The 19,204-nt window shown below is 42.9% G+C and overlaps 1 protein-coding gene across 5 annotated transcripts in view; it reads left to right on the top strand.

The window, feature by feature from the left end:
- Positions 1 to 19,204, top strand: part of TPX2 (TPX2 microtubule nucleation factor) — a 64,562-nt gene that overhangs the window by 9,304 nt on the left and 36,054 nt on the right. For all 5 annotated transcript variants that reach the window (XM_023220389.2, XM_023220386.2, XM_023220390.2 and 2 more), the window contains 2 exons: positions 10,496 to 10,671; positions 13,505 to 13,627. In XM_023220389.2, the coding sequence (XP_023076157.1) occupies positions 10,566 to 10,671; positions 13,505 to 13,627 (229 nt within the window). In that variant the 5' untranslated portion in view covers positions 10,496 to 10,565. The remainder of the gene's footprint in view (positions 1 to 10,495; positions 10,672 to 13,504; positions 13,628 to 19,204) is intronic.

The following is a 19,204-nucleotide window of genomic DNA, read 5'->3' on the forward strand; positions in this document are numbered from 1 at the left end:
TAGATCATGTTAGGAAAATAATATTTTGTTTTTAAAATTTCACTTAAACATTAAGTATACTTAGATTTGCACCCCTCGCCTTTTGTCCACCACTAATCAAATGTAGTCTTAGACCTCAGAGGACACCTTTCTTCTGCTGCTTGAACCCTCTTCATAGTCTCTTTACTCTAGAATATCACTGAAGTTTTATCTAATCTCCATCTTATATAGAGGAAAAACTTTATTTGCAAAAGTACACTTAAAAAAAAGGAATAAAGGGATTTAAAAAAAATTTTATGGGAAGATTCAGATCAGAGCTTTCCAAATAAATTTAGAACAAGATTTGTAATTTGCTCAAGTTTTCTTTATGAGCGTTTCAGGGAAGCTTAGGTTTCGAAAAGAGCAGAGTTTGTCTTTGTTGAACAGGATCATATGATTTATTTACATTCCTCCTTTTTGAAGCAATGTTTATAGGAAAACTTGTGCATTAGAGAGACCCCAGATTTTGGAATCCTACAGACCTGGTCTTTTAAAACTCGACACTGCTATGTATTAGTTTGATGATCTTGGAATAGCGTAACTTCTCTGAGCTTGTTTCCTTGTTCATAAAATGGTGATGGTAGCATCTATTTATAAAGACATCGATCTATCGTCTATATTGTTAATGCAGTTTAAATGAGATGATTTATGTGAAGTGTCTGGTAAGGTGCCTGGCCTACAGTAGACAGTATTTGGAAGTTATTGTCTCTTGCTCCATGACATTTGTTATTTATCTATTTAAATGTCCATTTTTAAACAAATATGACAGGCAGTGGATAAGAACACCACCTTCAGGGTCTATTCCGTTTGGAATCCTGGCTTTACTGCTTCTTAGCTGCATGACTACGAATAAGTAGTAAATCTCTCTGTGCCTCAAGTCCCTCATTATAGAATGAAAATAATAATAGTACCTACTTTATAGGATTATTGTGAGGATTTAGTGAGTTAATACATTTCAGATACTGTCATCAGTGTCTGGCATGTTGTAAGTGCTCATTAAGTAATAGCTGTTGGCCAGGCGTGGTGGCTTACGCCTGTAATCCCAGCACTTTGGGAGGCTGAGGTGGGTGGATCACTTGAGGTCAGGAGTTCAAGACCAGCCTGGCCAAGTTGGTGAAACCCCATCTCTACTAAAAATACAAAAAGTTAGTTGGGCGTGGTGGCGGGTGCCTGTGATCCCAGCTACTCAGGAGGCTGAGGCAGGAGAATCGCATGAACCCAGGAGGCAGAGGTTGAAGTGAGCCGAGATTGTGCCACTGCACTCCAGCCTGGGCAACAAGAATGAAACTCTGTCTCAAAAAAAAAAAAAGAAAAAAGTTAATAGCTGTTTTTATTTTTAACTTTTTCAAATTTATATACCCTTTTATTAAGTCAATGCCCCAGGAATCATTTTTAGTTCTATATAGAAATATTATTTGTTTATTTTTAATTTTTTTAATTAATTTTTTTTGAGACGGAGTCTCACTTCGTCGCCAGGCTGGAGTGCAATGGCACGATCTTCCCTCACTGGAACCTCCACCTCTTGAGTTCAAGCAATTCTCCTGCCTCAGCCTCCCAAGTAGCTGGGACTACAGGCGCACACCATGACGCCCAGTTAATATTTGTATTTTTAGTAGAGATGGGGTTTCACCACGTTGGCCAGGATGGTCTCGATTTCTTGACCTTGTGATCCGCTCGCCTTGGCCTTCCAAAGTGCTGGGATTACAGGTGTGAGCCACTGTGCCCCGGCTATTTATTTATTTATTTATTTATTTATTTTTGAGATGGAGTCTCACTCTACCGCCCAGGCTGGAGTGCAGTGGCATGATCTTGGCTCACTGCAACCTCTGCCTCCTGCATTCAAGTGATTCTCCTGCCTTAGCTTCCCAAGTAGCTGGGATTACAGGCATGTGCCACCACACTCAGCTAATTTTTGTATTTTTAGTAGAAAGATGGGGTTTCACCATGTTGGCCAGGCTGATAATTCTATATAGAAATATTAGAAAGAGAATATGTAACTTTGGCTAAGTTAATAGTCAATTTATAGGCCACGTAAATGGGAAGGATTATTTCCTCAAATCAAGAGATTAGACAATTATTGCTTGTCACGAATATTTAATAAAAATTCCAGAAAGCTCAGTTTCTTTTGGGCTGCAAACATAGATCTAGGGAAATAAATACTGCTTAACTATTTTGTTGTTGTTGTTGTCTTTTTTTTTTTTTTTGAGACGGAGTCTTGCTCTGTCGCCCAGGCTGGAGTGCAGTGGCCGGATCTCAGCTCACTGCAAGCTCTGCCTCCCGGGTTTATGCCATTCTCCTGCCTCAGCCTCCTGAGTAGCTGGGACTACAGGCGCCCGCCACCACGCCCGGCTAGTTTTTTTGTATTTTTTTTAGTAGAGATGGGGTTTCACCGTGTTAGCCAGGATGGTCTCGATCTCTGGACCTCGTGATCCGCCAGTCTCGGCCTCCCAAAGTGCTGGGATTACAGGCTTGAGCCACCGCGCCCGGCCTGTTGTTGTCTTTTAAGAGACAGAGTCTCACTCTGTTGCTCAGGCTGGAGTGCAGTGGTACAATCATGGGTCACTGTGGCCTCGAACTCCTGGACTCAAATGATCCTCCCACCTCAGCCTCCTGACTAGATGGGACTACAGACACACACCACCATGCCCAGCTACTTAGGAGGTTGAAGAGGGAGGATCCTTTGGGCCCAGGAGTTCGAGTCTAGTCTGAGCAACATAGCAAGACCCTATGTCTTTAAAAAACAGAGATGAAAAAGAAAGAAAAAAGGATGTGAAGGGTTAAATTTGAACACTTTCCAGGTAGTTTTCAGCATCATGCTTTGGTGGAATCATGGTTTTGTGGCTAAGTGGGGTTGCTGCATATTACATTCCTGCCTCTTCCTTCCCCCAGCTTTAGTCGTCTTCATTACATTCATGCTTGGGAAGTGTTCCCAGTGACCTGAGTTAGGCATTAAGATCATGGGAATCCAAGATTTTCCCATGTCTTCTAGCATATTTGTTCACAAGAAAAGGAAAATTTCCTCCTTGCAGCAAGGCGTTTTTAAAACAGTCAGTCACTGTGGAATCTTTCACTGAAAAATCCTTTGAATAGAAATGTGGTCAAGGAGAGGAAAGGTATCAGCAGTGATACTACCTTACGATAGTGTATTTCATAGCACTTGAAGTACCTTCTTATTTGGTTATGGTAAGAAGGTAGGCAGAGAGTTAGTGACTTGCCTATTGTAACATACATGTGGTAAATGCCAGAGAGGGCATTCTGGACTTCTGTTAGTTGGGATTGCTTTTGACTACAGGTGACAGAAAATGTGACTATAATGGTTTATTCAAAAATTATTATTTTCTGAGATGAAGTCTTACTCTTGTCGCCCAGGCTGGAGTGCAATGGCGTGATCTCAGCTCACTGCAACCTTTGCCTCCTGGGTTCAAGCGATTCTCCTGCCTCAGCCTCCTGAGTAGCTGGGATTACAGGCACCTGCCACCACACCCGGCTAATTTTTGTATTTTTATTAGAGACAGGGTTTCACTATGTTGGCGAGGCTCGTCTCGAACTCCTGATCTCAGGTGATCCGCCTGCCCTTGGCCTCCCAAAGTGCTGGGATTACAGGCGTGAGCCACTGTGCCTGGCCTATTTTTTTATTATAAGAAATCTGTTTAGGAGGACATGGAAAATTGAAAAAAACACCAGAAGCCTAGAGGTATATAGTAGCTGATATTTGATCTTTAATAGTCATTAGCTCATTGATATTAAGGCATATGTTTATTATTCTCTTGGCCATCTACTCATGTATACTAGATGACTGCCATAGCTCCAGCTTGCCTTCAAGGCAAGAAGAAGGATGAAGGGAAAGGGCAGGAATAGGGCTATAGCTGTTTTCAGGAAAGAAAAAATTTTCCTAGGAATCCCTCAGCAGATTTTTTTTTTTTTTTTTTTGAGACGGAGTCTCACTCTGTCGCCCAGGCTGGAGTGCAGTGGCGCGATCTCGGCTCACTGCAAGCTCCGCCTCCCGGATTCACGCCATTCTCCTGCCTCAGCCTCCTGAGTAGCTGGGACTACAGGCGCCCACCACCGCGCCCGGCTAATTTTTTGTATTTTTAGTAGAGACGGGGTTTCACCGTGGTCTTGATATCCTGACCTTGTGATCCGCCCGCCTCGGCCTCCCAAAGTGCTGGGATTACAGGCGTGAGCCACCGTGCCCGGCCTCAGATTCTTAACTTAGTTCTCATTGGCCAGAACTGCCCCATGGCTACCCCAAGCTTGGAAAGTGGCTATCAAGGAGGTAACTTCCATTTTAATGTACTTACTACTGTTTTGGTCATGGTCAATGAAAAATATTTAATCATACCTTGACTTCAGCCATGTTAATTTTTAATTCTCTATACTTAGAGTTCATACTGTATAATTTAAACAAACTGTCTTATTTATTGTGTATGATAGGTCTTTAGTGTCTATGTAGATGTTAAGTTCCTTTGTGTCCAGGACTACATATACTTATTTTCTTATTTTTTTTTTTGAGACGGAGTCTCTCACTGCCTCCCAGGCTGGAGTGCAGTGGCACGATCTTGGCTCGCTGCAAGCTCCACCTCCCAGGTTCACACTATTCTCCTGCCTCAGCCTCCCGAGTAGCTGGGACTACAGGCGCCTGCTAGTTTTTTGTATTACCTCGCCCGGCTAGTTTTTTGTATTTTTTAGTAGAGACGGGGTTTCACCGTGTTAGCCAGGATGGTCTCAATCTCCTGACCTCGTGATCCGCCTGTCTCGGCCTCCCAAAGTGCTGGGGTTACAGGTGTGAACCACCGCACCTGGCTGCTTACATTTACTTTTTGTGTGAGGACATAGAGTGTCATACTTGAATGTTACTGAGAAAGGAACCCAGGTATCTTTAAGCCTACAGCTTATGGCCCCTAGCAAATACACACTATTGTGAACCACAGGCAAAAAGCTTATTGAGTTAAGCTGAATAATGAAAGTAGAAATGGAAGTGAGAGGAAAATTCAGAATGGGGATACTAAAGAACCCCTATTCCAGACAGAAGACTGTGGAGAATGGATTTACTTGGAAATAAATACATATTCTTTTCTATGCAAATAGAGAGCTTAAGTTCACGAACACACTTCTTTAATTCACAAGGTAAGAGGGCAGAAGGGTGTAGAAAGAACATTGTGTTGAAGTCAGGAGCCTGAGGTCTGGATCTGGCTCTGTTTTTTGTAACTGTGTGATACTGGGCAAGTCATTTAATCTTTCTGATCTTCAGCTTCCAGGATGGGAATAATTGCTACTTTACAGGATTGTTCTGATTATCAGAAAGAATACATATTTAGTACATCATGGCACCTGGCATGTAATGAACACCTCTGGTAACTGTTTTTACCATGATCCTTAGGATTTTTGTTGTGTGATCTTGGAGAATCCCTTTTTGCTTTAAAATAATATCTTATAGCCTGCAAAGGTTAGGTGTCAATCAAAGTTTCCTCCCAATTCTAAAATATCATGTTTCTACACTAAGTACCTCAATTAGAGCATTGTTACAAAGATACTTGTGGAATTCTGGCTTCGGTGAACATAGGAGAGACCTTGGGAAGATGACATTCTCTGGGGTCTAGATTGATATATCACTGTATAAACGAAATATTTGTTATAACAAATGTTTCTGGCTGGGTGCAGTTGCTTATACCTGTAATCCCAGCACTTTGGGAGGCCGAGGCGGGCCTGTAACCGGGCATGGTGGCACGTGCCTGTAACCCCAGCTACTCGGGAGGCTGAGGGAAGAAAATCGCTTGAACCCAGGAGGTGGAGGTTGCAGTGAGCCAAGATCGTGCCACCACACTCTAGCCTGGGCGACAGAGCAAGACACCGTCTCCAAACAAAACAAAACAAAAACAAAAAACAAAGGCCGGGCGCGGTGGCTCACGCCTGTAGTCCCAGCACTTTGGAAGGCCGAGGCGGGCAGATCACGAGCTGACACTGAGAAATCCTGTCTCTACTAAAAATACAAAAAATTAGCCGGGCATGGTGGCAGGCACCTGTAGTCAATCGGGAGGCTGAAGCAGGAGAATGGCGTGAACCCAGGAGGCGGAGCTTGCAGTGAGCCTAGATGGCGCAACTGTACTCCAGCCTGGGTAATAGAGGAGACTCCATCTCAAAACAAAAAAGAGAAACAAAACAAAACAAAAAAACCCAACAACAACAGATATTTCTGAGACACTATAAGGACCAGAAGTACATTATTTTTATTGATTTATTTTATTTTATTTTATTTTACTTTTTTGAGACAGAGTCTCGCTCTGGTCCCCAGGGTGTAGTGCAGTGGTGCGATCTGGGCTCACTGCGGCCTCCCAGGTTGAAGTGATTCTCACCAAGTAGCTGGAACTACAGGTGCAGCCACCACCCCTGGTTAATTTTTATATTTTTAGTAGAGACGGGGTTTCACCTTGTTGGCCGGGCTGTTCTCAGATTCCTGACCTCAGGTAATCCATCCACCTTGTCCTCCCAAAGTGCTGGGATTACAGGCATGAGCCACCATGCCCGGCGCCCAGAAGTACTTTCTGAATTGCCCTAGTCCACTGAGAGAAGCTATGAAATGCTGGCCAAACCACTGAGTGGCTATGTAGGTTGGGGGTAACTAATCTAATGATTTATCTCAGTGGATAGCTTATGTGGTATAGTTTAGAGAAAATGAGCACTGCAGTGCCCAGAGTTGGGGAGGGTTAGGGGAACTGGCACACTCCTGGTAATGTAAGTGGGTGGTTTTCTTCTGAGGGACATTTTCACAATATGTGTCAAGAGCTTTGACCCAGCAGTTCCATCTCTTAAGATTTATCTTAAGGGAAGAATTATGGATGTGTACAGAAATTTAGCTACGAGGATGATGCTTTAGCAATATCTAAAGTGAAAATATTGGAAAAAGGGTGAAAATCAAGGATAAGTAATTATGGAACAGCTACAGCCATTAATTGATATGTCTATATTTATTGACATACAAGAATATTCATAATATTTGAAGCAGATTCAAACTGCTAATGATTCATTTAAAAAATAATAGTTTATATATAAGAGGGAGAAGACATCTGGAATAGTGTAGCATTATAGGTTTATTTATTTATTATTTATTTATTTATTTTTGAGCCAGAGTTTTGCTCTTGTCACCCAGGCTGGAGTGCAGTGCTTACTACAACCTCTGCCGCCTGCGTTCAAGGGATTCCTATGCCTCAGCCTCCCAAGTGGCTGGGGTTACAGGTACCTGCTACCACGCCCAGCTAATTTTTGTATGTTTAGTAGAGACAGGGTTTCACCTTGTTGGCCAGTCTGGTCTCTGAACTCCTGACCTCAGGAGATCCACCTGCATAGGCCTCCCGAAGTGTTGGGATTATAGGCGTGAGCCACCGTGCCTGGCCTATTTTTTTTTTCCCCAGCCTATTTTTTTTTTTAAATAACAGCTTTTTGTCTGTTTTTTTTTAAATGAACATGCATTTGTATAATAAGGGTTTAAAGAAGGTGTTAATTAACTTTTTTTTTGTTTTGAGACAGAGTGTCGCCCTGTCACCCAGGCTGGAGTGTAGTGGCACGATCTTGGCTCACTGCAGCCTCTGCTGTCCCGGGTTCAAGAGATTCTCCTGTTTCAACCTCCCAAGTAGCTGGGATTACAGGCATGTGCCACCATGCCCGGCTAATTTTTTTTGTGTTTTTAGTAGAGATGGGTTTCACCATGTTGGCCAGGCTGGTCTGAAACTCCTGACGTCAGGTGATCCATCCGCCCTGGCCTCTCAAACTGCTGGGATTACAGGTGTGAGCCGCTGCACCCCACTAGAAAGGTATTAATTTAAATAAACATTTATTCAGGTGATTACTGGCATCTACCTCCCTTCTAAGGTACAGATACTTTTGAGTACATGTTGTTCCCTAGATAAAAACAAATAGCTGTCCAGGCGCAGTGGCCCACACTTGGGAGGCTGAGGCGGGTGGATCATTTGAGGTCAGGAGTTTGAGACCAGCCTGGCCAACGTGGTGAAATCCTGTCTCTACTAAAAACAAAAAATTAGCCAGGTGTGGCTGTGGGTGCCTGTAATTCCAGCTACTCGGGAGACTGAGGCAGGAGAATTGCTTGAACCTAGAAGGCAAAAGTTGTGGTGAGCCAGGATCATGCTACTGCACTCCAGCCTGGGCGACAGAGTGCCACTCCGTCTCAAAAAAAAAAAAAAAGACAAATGGCTCACTGGGTTTCATCAGCAAATTATTGGCCAGTGAGTGTGGCCTTTAGGCTATTTATCAGATTACTTTCAGCTATTTTATTAATTGACTAGATTGGGCTTGACTAGGATCGGATTGTAAACCTACACAGGTTTCCACAGGATAGAGTGCAAAACTTCGTACGCAGGAGTAGGGAGGGGCCTATTTAACTTGTTTCTTTATCCTTGCTTCTGTTCCCATGCTGCATGTTGTGCCTCTTATGTGTGTTTCAAAGTCGTCTTCTTTATACTCAGAAATAGTATTTTTTGAAAATATTTCTTTTCTTTTTTTTTTTTTTTTTTTTTGAGACGGAGTCTCGCTCTGTCGCCCAGGCTGGAGTGCAGTGGCCGGATCTCAGCTCACTGCAAGCTCCGCCTCCCGGGTTTACGCCATTCTCCTGCCTCAGCCTCCCGAGTAGCTGGGACTACAGGCGCCCGCCACCTTGCCCAGCTAGTTTTTTGTATTTTTTAGTAGAGATGGGGTTTCACCGTGTTAGCCAGGATGGTCTCGATCTCCTGACCTCGTGATCCGCCCGTCTGGGCCTCCCAAAGTGCTGGGATTACAGGCTTGAGCCACCGCGCCCGGCCTGAAAATATTTCTAAGAAAAGACCACTTATATTTGGCAAAACTGTATTGAGCTCTTACTATGTATAATGCACTGTGTTAAGTACCTTGATGGATGGATGAGATATACACAAGTAAATAAAATCTATCTTTGTTTTTAGGAACTTCGAGTATACTGGGAGAGACATTTACACAGTTGACATAAAATTGCATGATAAGTGTTACAGCGGAGATGTAAACAAAGCACGATTGGCTTTGGAGAGGCAACAATTTTGTATGATAGGTGGACATTGGGAAAGAGTTCACAGAGATTTGAACTGGACTTTGAATGATGGATAAGCTGTTGGTTGGTAGGCATAAAAATTAGTGGTGTATTTTAGAAATTGGGTTATTCAGGGCAGAGAGAGAATAAATTGGGCTAGAGAAGGCTAGAAATGAGAAAATGGTAAATTGAGGGAAAATAATGACATGGTGAATGTAAAACACCTAGCACAGTGTAAATACTTATCAGACTTTGCCTCTTTCTTTTAAAAAACATTTTTAAGGCCGGGCGCGGTGGCTCATGCCTGTAATCCTAGCACTTTGGGAGGTCGAGGCGGGTGGATCACGAGGTCAGGAGATCGAGACCATCCTGGCCAACACAGTGAAACCCCGTCTCTACTAAAAAAGACACAAAAAATTAGCTGGGCGTGGTGGCGGGCGCCTGTAGTCCCAGCTACTCGGGAGGCTGAGGCAGGAGAATGGTGTGAACCTGGGAGGTGGAGCTTGCAGTGAGCTGAGATTGTGCCACTGCATCTCCTGGGTGACAGAGCGAGACTCCATCTCAAAAAAAAAAAATCGTTTTTAAGATTTATTTTATTTTTATTTATTATTATTATTTTTTGTGATGGACTTTGCCCTTGTTGCCCGGGCGAGAGTGCAATGGTGTGATCTCAGCTCACTGCAGCCTTCGTCTCCCAGGTTCAAGCAATTCTCCTGCCTTACCCTCCCGAGTAGCTGGAATTATAGGCTCCCGCCACCACGTCCAGCTAATTATTTTGTATTTTTTAAGTAAAGGTGAGGTTTTGCCATGTTGGCCAGGCTGGTCTTGAACCCCTGACCTCAGGTGATCCACCCGCCTCGGCCTCCTGAAGTGCTGGGGTTACAGGCGTGAGCCACCGTGCCCAGCCTAAATTTTATTTTTAATTTTAATTTTTTCTTTTTGGTTTTTCTTTATATTTGCTGATTACTTACAGATAATTTTTATTTTTTTAGAGATAGTGTCGACTAGTTACAGACAATTTTTATCTTTTTAGAGACAGAGTCAACTATTATATTTACAGATAATTTTTATTTATTTAGAGACAGGGTCTCTCTATGTTTTGTAGGCTGGACTTGGACTCCTGGTCTCATGTGGTCCTCCTGCCTCCCAAAGTGCTGGGATTACATACGTGAGCCACTGTGTCTGGCCCACTTCTTTCTAATTCCAAACATATTTACCTCAAGGAGTATCTTTAAGTTACCCGAAAAACTAATTTTTAGGTTGATTGGACAAAGTAAGGCTATTTTCAGTAAATTCTAGGTGGTTTACCACCGTGATAGTAAAACCAAAGTAATGATGGGAATTTACTTAGATTTATGTGCAAACATTTCTTTCCTCAGTAATGATGGGAATATACTTAGATTTAGGTGCAATCATTTCTTTCCTCAGAAGGTGACCTGCTGAGAAAAGTGGTACAAATACTGGGAAAAACCTGCTCTTCTGCGCTAAGTGGGAGACAATGTCACAAGTTAAAAGCTGTTATTCCTATGATGCCCCCTCGGACTTCATCAACTTTTCATCCTTGGATGATGAAGGAGATACTCAAAATGTAGATTCATGGTTTGGTAAGTGCCTGCTTTCTCTGGCTATTTTAAGGATTAATGGCTTACTTTGTGCTGAAGACCTTTCAATAATAGAAGGGGTTGCAAGAAAAGAACTAAAATATCAACTCCTTTCTCCACCAAGAAAATAACTAAAATATCAGCTCCTTTCTGCACCAAGACATTCTGTCATCCATGATATTGTGGGAATAGTTGAAATGCCCAGTATTTGGGGAATGGATTGTAAACACAAATTATATGTTGTTTTGTAGTTCAGAATGGCAGATTTAAGCTTTAGGGACATACGGGAAAGTTCAGATGAACCAGTGTTCAGCAAAACTCTATGCTCAAATATGTCTGTAGTGATGGCAGCCACATAAAAACTTTCTATACTATCATTAGGCATAGATTATATCACAGCTAGAATGTTGACATTCATACAATCTACCAGTTTTACTCAGATTTCTCCAGTTTCACTTGTATGTGTATTAAGTTCTCTGTGGTTTTATCACCTGTGTTGGTTAATGTGTCTACCACCACAGTCAAGATATTGAACAGTTCTGGTATCACAAGTAACTCTTGTATTGCTCTTTTTTTTTTTTTTTTTTTTTGAGACGGAGTCTGGCTGTGTCGCCCAGGCCGGAGTGCAGTGGCACGATCTCGGCTCACTGCAAGCTCCGCCTCCCGGGTTCATGCCATTCTCCCGCCTCAGCCTCCGAGTAGCTGGGACTACAGGCGCCCGCCACCACGCCCGGCTAATTTTTTGTATTTTTAGTAGAGACGGGGTTTCACCGTGTTAGCCAAGATGGTCTCAATCTCCTGACCTCGTGATCCGCCCGCCTCGGCCTCCCAAAGTGCTGGGCCTCCCAAAGTGCTGGGATTACAGGCTTGAGCCACCGCGCCCGGCCGTATTGCTCTAACTACCCTCACCTCCCTCCTGCCACCCCTCCCTCAATTCATTTTTTTTTTTTTTTCGAGACTGGAGTCTCACTCTATTGCCCAGGCTGGAGTGCAGTGGTACATTCTCGGCTCACTGCAACCTCCACCACCTGTGTTCAAGTGATTCTGCCTCAGCCGCCCAAGTAGCTGGGATTACAAGCGCCCACCAGCTTACCCGGCTGATTTTTGTATTTTTAGTAGAGACACGGTGTTTTGCCATGTTGGCCAGGCTCTCCTTGAACCCCTGACCTCAGGTGATCCACCCACCTTGGTCTCCCAAAGTGCTGGGATTACAGGCGTGAGCCACTTTCCTGGCCCTCAATTCATTTTTAAGTGGAAGGATTATGCTACTAAGAACCCAATCCCAGAAACAGTTTTGCTTGGCCAACAGTAAATAAGAATGTAGTTACATTTTTATATTACTTTGAAATAATATCTGAGACTAGTTGTTGAGGCCCCTTTGATTCTTTCTCTCATGTCTCCATCCTCCTTATCAGGAGAAATCACTATCAATACATGGTAGGGAACAGAAGTGAGTCCATTGCAGCTGTACTTATCTGTATAATGCACTGTCCAAATGTGATGGCAGGTGCCATTCCTTTGGAAAAGGACTTTAATGGCATCTAGTGGGGATCCTGAGAGGAGTAGTCCGTTGGAAGTGGTGGGGGAGGAAGGGTAACTACAAAGGCCAGCTGTCCTGCGGGGATCTTCCCCATGCCCTTGCTTCACTGGAACCCTAAGGAAATGGCTGGGCTGTCTGAGGATTTCTTTTTCTAAGCTTTTCTTTAAAATAAAAGAGAAAAGGTTAGCATAAGAATACTGTTAAATACAATTTGGAAGAGAAAAAATGACCCCACTATTTTTCCAAAACTACCTTAGTTTAAAAAATTATTTATTTATTTTTTGTTTTTGCCAGAGTTCTTTTGGCTAACAAAACTACCTCTATTTTAATATATTACTTTCCAATTTTTTTCTCAGATAAATAGTCACATCTTTTTACACAGTTGCAGTCAGAGTGTACATGCACAGGGTAGTTATTGCTGTGTCTCACTGCATTCCTGAAACTTATCAGTGGGCTGTTGGTAGAACAGACCCTTCACTGCTTTGTACTGACTTCTGGGCACAGTAGAATCTAAGATAAAATTTCTTGAGAAAACATAGCTCAGCTCTACCCTCACACACCCCTTATTCCTCCCACCACCCCAGTGAGGAGGAAACTGTAAGACTATACAATGTCTCTTGTAAGCCCTAGAGTTTTTGATGATTACTATTTTCTTTTTCTTTTTTTTGAGATGGAGTCTTGCTCTGTCGCCAGGCTGTAATGCAGTGGCTCGATCTCAGCTCACCACAACCTCCGCCTCCCAGGTTCAAGCGATTCCCTTGTCTCAGCTTCCCAAGTAGCTGGGATTACAGGCACGTGCCCCCATGCCCAGCTAATTTTTTGTGTTTTAGTAGAGACGGAGTTTCACCGTGTTGACCAAGATGGTCTCGATCTCCTGACCTTGTGACCCGCCCACCTTGGCCTCCCAAAGTGCTGGGATTACAGGCGAGAGCCACCACGCCCAGCTGGTTACGGTTTTCTTTAAGAGGAACATGATGTATTTAGGGGGTAGATAAAGCTAATTCATGTTTGTATGACCCTAAATGGGTACCAAACAAAGATAAGGAGTTATTCACAATGCAGAATCTGTACTTTTTCTTTTTTATCATACATCATTTATTAGTGGTTGTTTTTATAGTCTATGTCTGATGTGTAATGTGTACTTTTTCTTTTGATTGCTAGAACTTTGCTTGTACTTGCCACATGAGTTGGAAGTGTACTGGTACGGAGCTGTAGTTTGCATTTTAAGTGCGTGATAGTGATTTGTTTTGCTTCCTTGCTGATTGTTTGCACAATGATGATCTTCCCTTTTCACAGAGGAGAAGGCCAATTTGGAGAATAAGTTACTGGGGAAGAATGGAACTGGAGGGCTTTTTCAGGGCAAAACTCCTTTGAGAAAGGCTAATCTTCAGCAAGCTATTGTTACACCTTTGAAACCAGGTAAGAAAACATCTTAGATAAAAGCTCTTTGACAGAATGGTGGGACAGTGTCTTAGAAGCCTGAGGATCTGGGAAAACTACCTAAATGTTCTCTTTATTATTGGTGAAATGGGCTAATTCATTTCATGATGAATGTAAAACTAACGATGTGCTACACTTAAAAAATAATCTCTTGGAGCTTAAGCTAACAGAATTTTTTTTTTTTTTTTTTTTTTTTAAAGATGGGGTCTGGTTCTGTCACCCAGGCTAGAGTACAGTGACACAGTCATAGCTCACTGCAGCCTCAAACTCCTGAGCTCTTAGTAGCTGGGACTACAGGTGCTCACCACCATGCCTGGCTGATTTTTAAAAAATTTTAGTAGAGAAGGAGTCTTTGCTAGCCAAGCTGATCTTGACCTCTGGGCTTCAAGTGATCTTCCTTCCTCAGCTTCCCAAAGTGCTAGGATTATAGGTGTGAGCTACTGTGCCCGGAGGCTAACATAGAATTTTATTGCCAGATACATAACCGTTTTCTTTTTATGACAAGATTTAATGTAACCTAACCTGGGTCTGGGTGGGAAATAAAACAGCAAAAAAGAAGACTGTACTGCTTGCCATTGTACAAGAATTATTTGAGTTATGTATCTGATTTTTTTTTTTTTGAGATGGAGTCTTGCTTTGCTGCCCAGGCTGGAGTGCAGTGGCACGATCTTGGCTCACTGCAAGCTCCTTCTCCTGGGTTCACACCATTCTTCTGCCTCAGCCTCCCGAGTAGCTGGGACTACAGGTTCCTGCCACCACGCCTGGCTAATTTTTTGTATTTTTTTTTTTTTTTTGAGATGGAGTCTTGCTCTGTTGCCCAGGTTGGAGTGCAGTGGCTGGATCTCAGCTCACTGCAAGCTCCGCCTCCCGGGTTCACGCCATTCTCCTGCCTCAGCCTCCCGAGTAGCTGGGACCACAGGCGCCGGCCACCTCGCCCGGCTAATTTTTTGTATTTTTAGTAGAGACGGGGTTTCACCGTGTTAGTCAGGATGGTCTCGATCTCCTGACCTCGTGATCCGCCCGTCTCGGCCTCCCAAAGTGCTGGGATTACAGGCTTGAGCCACCGCGCCCGGCCAATTTTTTGTATTTTTAGTAGAGACGGGGTTTCACCGGGTTAGCCAGGATGGTCTGGATCTCCTGACCTCATGATCTGCCTGCCTCGGCCTCCCAAAGTGCTGGGATTACAGGCGTGAGCCACAGCGCCCGGTCGATATTTATCTTTCTATGCCTACTTATTTCATTTAATGTAATGTCCTTCAGGTTCATCCATGTTGCTGTGAATGACAGAATTTCATTCTTTTTTATGGCTAAATAGTATTCATTGTATGTATATGCCACATTTTATCTGTTCATCTGTTGATGGACACTTCAGTTGATTCCATATCTTGACTATTGTGAATAGTGCTATAATAAACATAGGACTGCAGATAGATATCTCTTCGATGTACTGATTTCCTTCTTCTTAGATATATAACCAGTAATGGGATTGCTGGATCATATTGTAATTATATTTTTAATTTTTTGAGGAGCCTCCATACTGTTTTCCATAATACCTGTACGAATTGACTTTACTACTAACAATATATAAGAGTTCCCCTTTCTCTGCATCCTCAGAGATGCAGAGAAATTTTTAACATTTTTCATAGTATCCATTCTAACTGGGATGAAAGGCTATCTCATTGTGATTTTTAATTTGCATTTCCCTGATGATTAGTGTTGTTGAGCATTTTTTCACATACCTGTTTGCCATTTGTATGAGTTCTTTTGAGAGATGTCTATTCAGCTCATTTGTCCAGCTGTTGAGTTAGAGTTCCTTGTGTATTCTGGATATTACTCCCTTCTTTAATGAATAGTTAACAAATATTTTCTCCCATTCTTTAGTTGTCTCTTCACTCTGTTGATTGTTTACCCTGCTGTGCAGAAAGTTTTAAATTTAATATAATCCCATTTGTCTACTTTTGCTTTTGTTGCCTATGCTTTTGAGGTCATGTTCATAGAATCTTTTCCCAGAACCATGTTCTAAAGTATTTCACCTGTTTTTATTTTATTACTTTATTTATTTATTTTTGAGACAGTCTCATTCTGTCACCCAGACTGGAGTGCAGTAGTACTATCTCAGCTCACTGCAACCTCCGCCTCCCAGATGCCCCAGCCTCCCGAGTAGCTGGGACTACAGGTGCGCACCACCACACCCAGCTAATTTTAGTATTTTTAGTAGAGATGGGGTTTCGCCATGTTGGTCTCGAACTCTTGACCTCAAGTGATCCTCAAGTGATCTGGGTGATCACTCTGTCACCCAGACTGGAGTGCAGTAGTACTATCTCAGCTCACTGCAACCTCAGCCTTCCAAAGTGCTAGGATCAGAGTCGTGAACCACTGCACTCGGCCTCCCCAATGTTTTTAGTTGTTGCATAGTTTAAGGTCTTACATATCAGTCTTTAATCCATTTTGAGTTGATTTTTTTTTTTTTTGAGATGGAATCTCGCTTTGTCCCCCAGGCTGGAGTGCAGTGGCACGATCTCGGCTCACTGCAAGCTCCACCTCCCGGGTTCACGCCATTCTCCTGCCTCAGCCTCCTGAGTAGCTAGGACTATAGGTGCCCGCCACCGCGCCCAGCTAAGTTTTAGTAGAGGCAGGGTTTCACTATGGTCTCGATCTCCTGATCTTGTGATCCGCCCGCCTCGGCCTCCCAAAGTGCTGGGATTACAGGTGTGAGCCACCGCGCCCGGCCTTGAGTTGATTTTTGTATATGGTAAGAAATAGGTGTCGGGTTTCATTTTTCTACATTTAAATATCTAGTTTGATCAGCACCATTTATTGATTTTTCAAATTTACATTTTATTTTAGAGATGAGGTCTCACTCTATTGCCCAGACTTGTCTCAGAATTCCTGGGCTTAAACAATCCTAGCACCTCAGCCTCCCAAAGCTAGCACCATTTATTGAAAAGACTGTTCCCTCCCCAAGGAATGTTCTTGGTGCTGTTGTCAAAAATCAGTTGGCTCTAAATATGTGGATTCGTTCCTGGGTTCTCTATCTATTCCATTTATCTGTGCGTCTGTTTTTATGATGGTACCATGCTATTATGGTTACTTTAGCTTTGTAATGTATTTTGAAGGCTGGTAGTTTGATGCCTCCAGCTTTGTTCTCTTCGCATAGGATTAGTTTGGCTACATGGGGTCTTTTGTGGTTCCATGTGAATTTTAGGATTTCTTTCTTTCTTCCTTTCTTCTTTTTTTTTTCTTGAGACAGAGTCTTGGTTTTGTTGCCCAGGCTGGAGTGCAGTGGCGCGATTTTGGCTCACTACAACCTCTGCCACCCGGGTTCAAGCGATTGTCCTGCCTCAACCTCTGGAGTAGCTGGGATTACAGGCATCTGCCACGACCCCCAGCTACTTTTTGTATTTTTAGTAGAGATGAGGTTTCACCATTTTGGCCAGGCTGGTTTTGAATTCCTGACCTCAGGTAATCTACCGGCCTCGGCCTCTGAAAGTGCTGGGATTACATGCATGAGCCACCGTGCCTGGCCTGTTTATACATTATTTATGGCTGTTGTATTCTTACTAATTTTTCTTTCCATTTGTTTCATCAATTAGAGAGAGAGGTAGTGAAATCTCAGACTGTATGGATTTGTCTCTTTATAATTTTTGCTTCATGTAGTTTGAAGCTACTATTAGATGCATAAATGTTTAGGATTGTTATGTCATCTTGATGAACTGGCCACTTTTACATATATATATATATATATATTTTTTTTTTTTGGTTGGACGTGATGCCTCACACCTGTAATCCCAGAACTTTGGGAGGCTGAGGCAGGCGGATCACAAGGTCAGGAGTTCGAGACCAGACTGTCCAATATGGTGAAACCCCATCTCTGCTAAAAAATACAAAAATTAGCTGGGTGTGGTGGTGAACACCTGTAGTCCCAGCTACTCGGGTGGCTGAGGTGGGAGAATCGCTGAAACCTGGGAGGCGGAGGTTGCAGTGAGCCAAGATCATGCCACTGCACTCCATCCTGGGCTATAGAGCAAGACTCCATCTCAAAAACAAACAAAGAATACATATACACACACACACATATATATACACAAGCACATATATATATATGTGTGTGTATATATGTATATATACATATATATGTATGTATTTTTGAGACAGGGTCTCACTCTGTCACCCAGGCTGGACTGCAGTGGAGCAATCACACCTCACTACAGCCTCTACCTCCTGGGCACAGGTGGTCCTCTTACCTCAGCCTCTTGAGTAGCTAGGACCACAGAAGCCACTACCATGCCCAGCTAGTTTTTGTATTTTTTGTAGAGACAGGATTTTGCCATGTTGCCTAGGCTGGTTTTGAACGCCTGGGCTCAAGTGCTCCGTCCACCTCAGCCTTCCAAAGTTCTGGGATTACAGGTTGAGCCACCGTGCCTGGCCCCACTTTAACAGTTTGAAATGATCTTCTTTATCCCCACTGAAGTTCTTTGCTCTGAAACCTACTTTGCCTGATATTAATATAGTCACTCCAGTTTTCTTTTGATTGATATTAGCATGGTGTGTCTATATTTAAAGTGCATTTTTTATAGGCAGCATATACTTGGATCTTGCTTTATTATTTAATATTATTGTCACTGCATTTTAATTGGAATAAGTGCATCTATTTTAGCCTTGACATGCTATGCTATTATTTTGTGTGTGTGTGTGAGTCTCTCCGCCCCAAAAATATTTTTTTAGGAGATGAGCCAAATGATTGTTCTCTGAAATGAATAATGCCTGAACTATGTTTTCATGGCCTATCTTTTCTTCCCTGTCATCTTGTTGCAGTTTAATTCCTTTATCGGGGTCAGTTTATATGCTATGTGATTAAGTGCTGTTTCTTCCATGAAGCCTTTACTTGATTGTTTCTTTCTTACTCTGTTTTGGTTTTTTGTTTTTGTTTTTTTTGTGCAGACAGGGTCTCCCTGTGTCACCCCATCTATAGAGCAGTGGAATGATCACAGCTCCCTGCAGCCTTGATCTCCTGGGCTCAAGTGATCCTCTTGCCTCAGCCTCCTGAGTAACTGGTACTACAGGCACATTCCACCATGCCTGGCTAACTTTCTCAGTGTTCCCATAACACTTTTTTTCTATTTCGTTAAAAATGTTTATCAAGGCTGGGCTGGTAGTTTATGCCTGTAATCCTAGTACTTTGGGAGACCAAGATGAGAGGATTGCTTTAGCCCAGCAGTTTGAGACCAACCTGGGCTAAAATATAGTGAGACCCCCATCTCTATATAATATTGAAAAGCAAAAAAAAAAAAAAAAAAGGTTTATCAAAGTAAAACATGGCCACGGTAACATCACAATACTTAGAGTTTATGTTAAAATAACCCCTTCCTCTTCTCATCCCTATCACCTGTCCTTTTTCTCAAACTCTTATTGGTTTTGTTGTTGTTATTTGTTTTTTTTTGTTTTTGAGACTTTGAGTCTCGCTCTGTCCCCCAGGCTGGAGTGCAGTGGCGCGACCTCGGCTCACTGCAAGCTCTGCCTCCCGGGTTCACGCCATTCTCCTGCCTCAGCCTCCTG

Source organism: Piliocolobus tephrosceles, chromosome 20 (genome assembly GCF_002776525.5).
Source record: "Piliocolobus tephrosceles isolate RC106 chromosome 20, ASM277652v3, whole genome shotgun sequence".
Lineage (NCBI taxonomy): Eukaryota > Metazoa > Chordata > Mammalia > Primates > Cercopithecidae > Piliocolobus > Piliocolobus tephrosceles.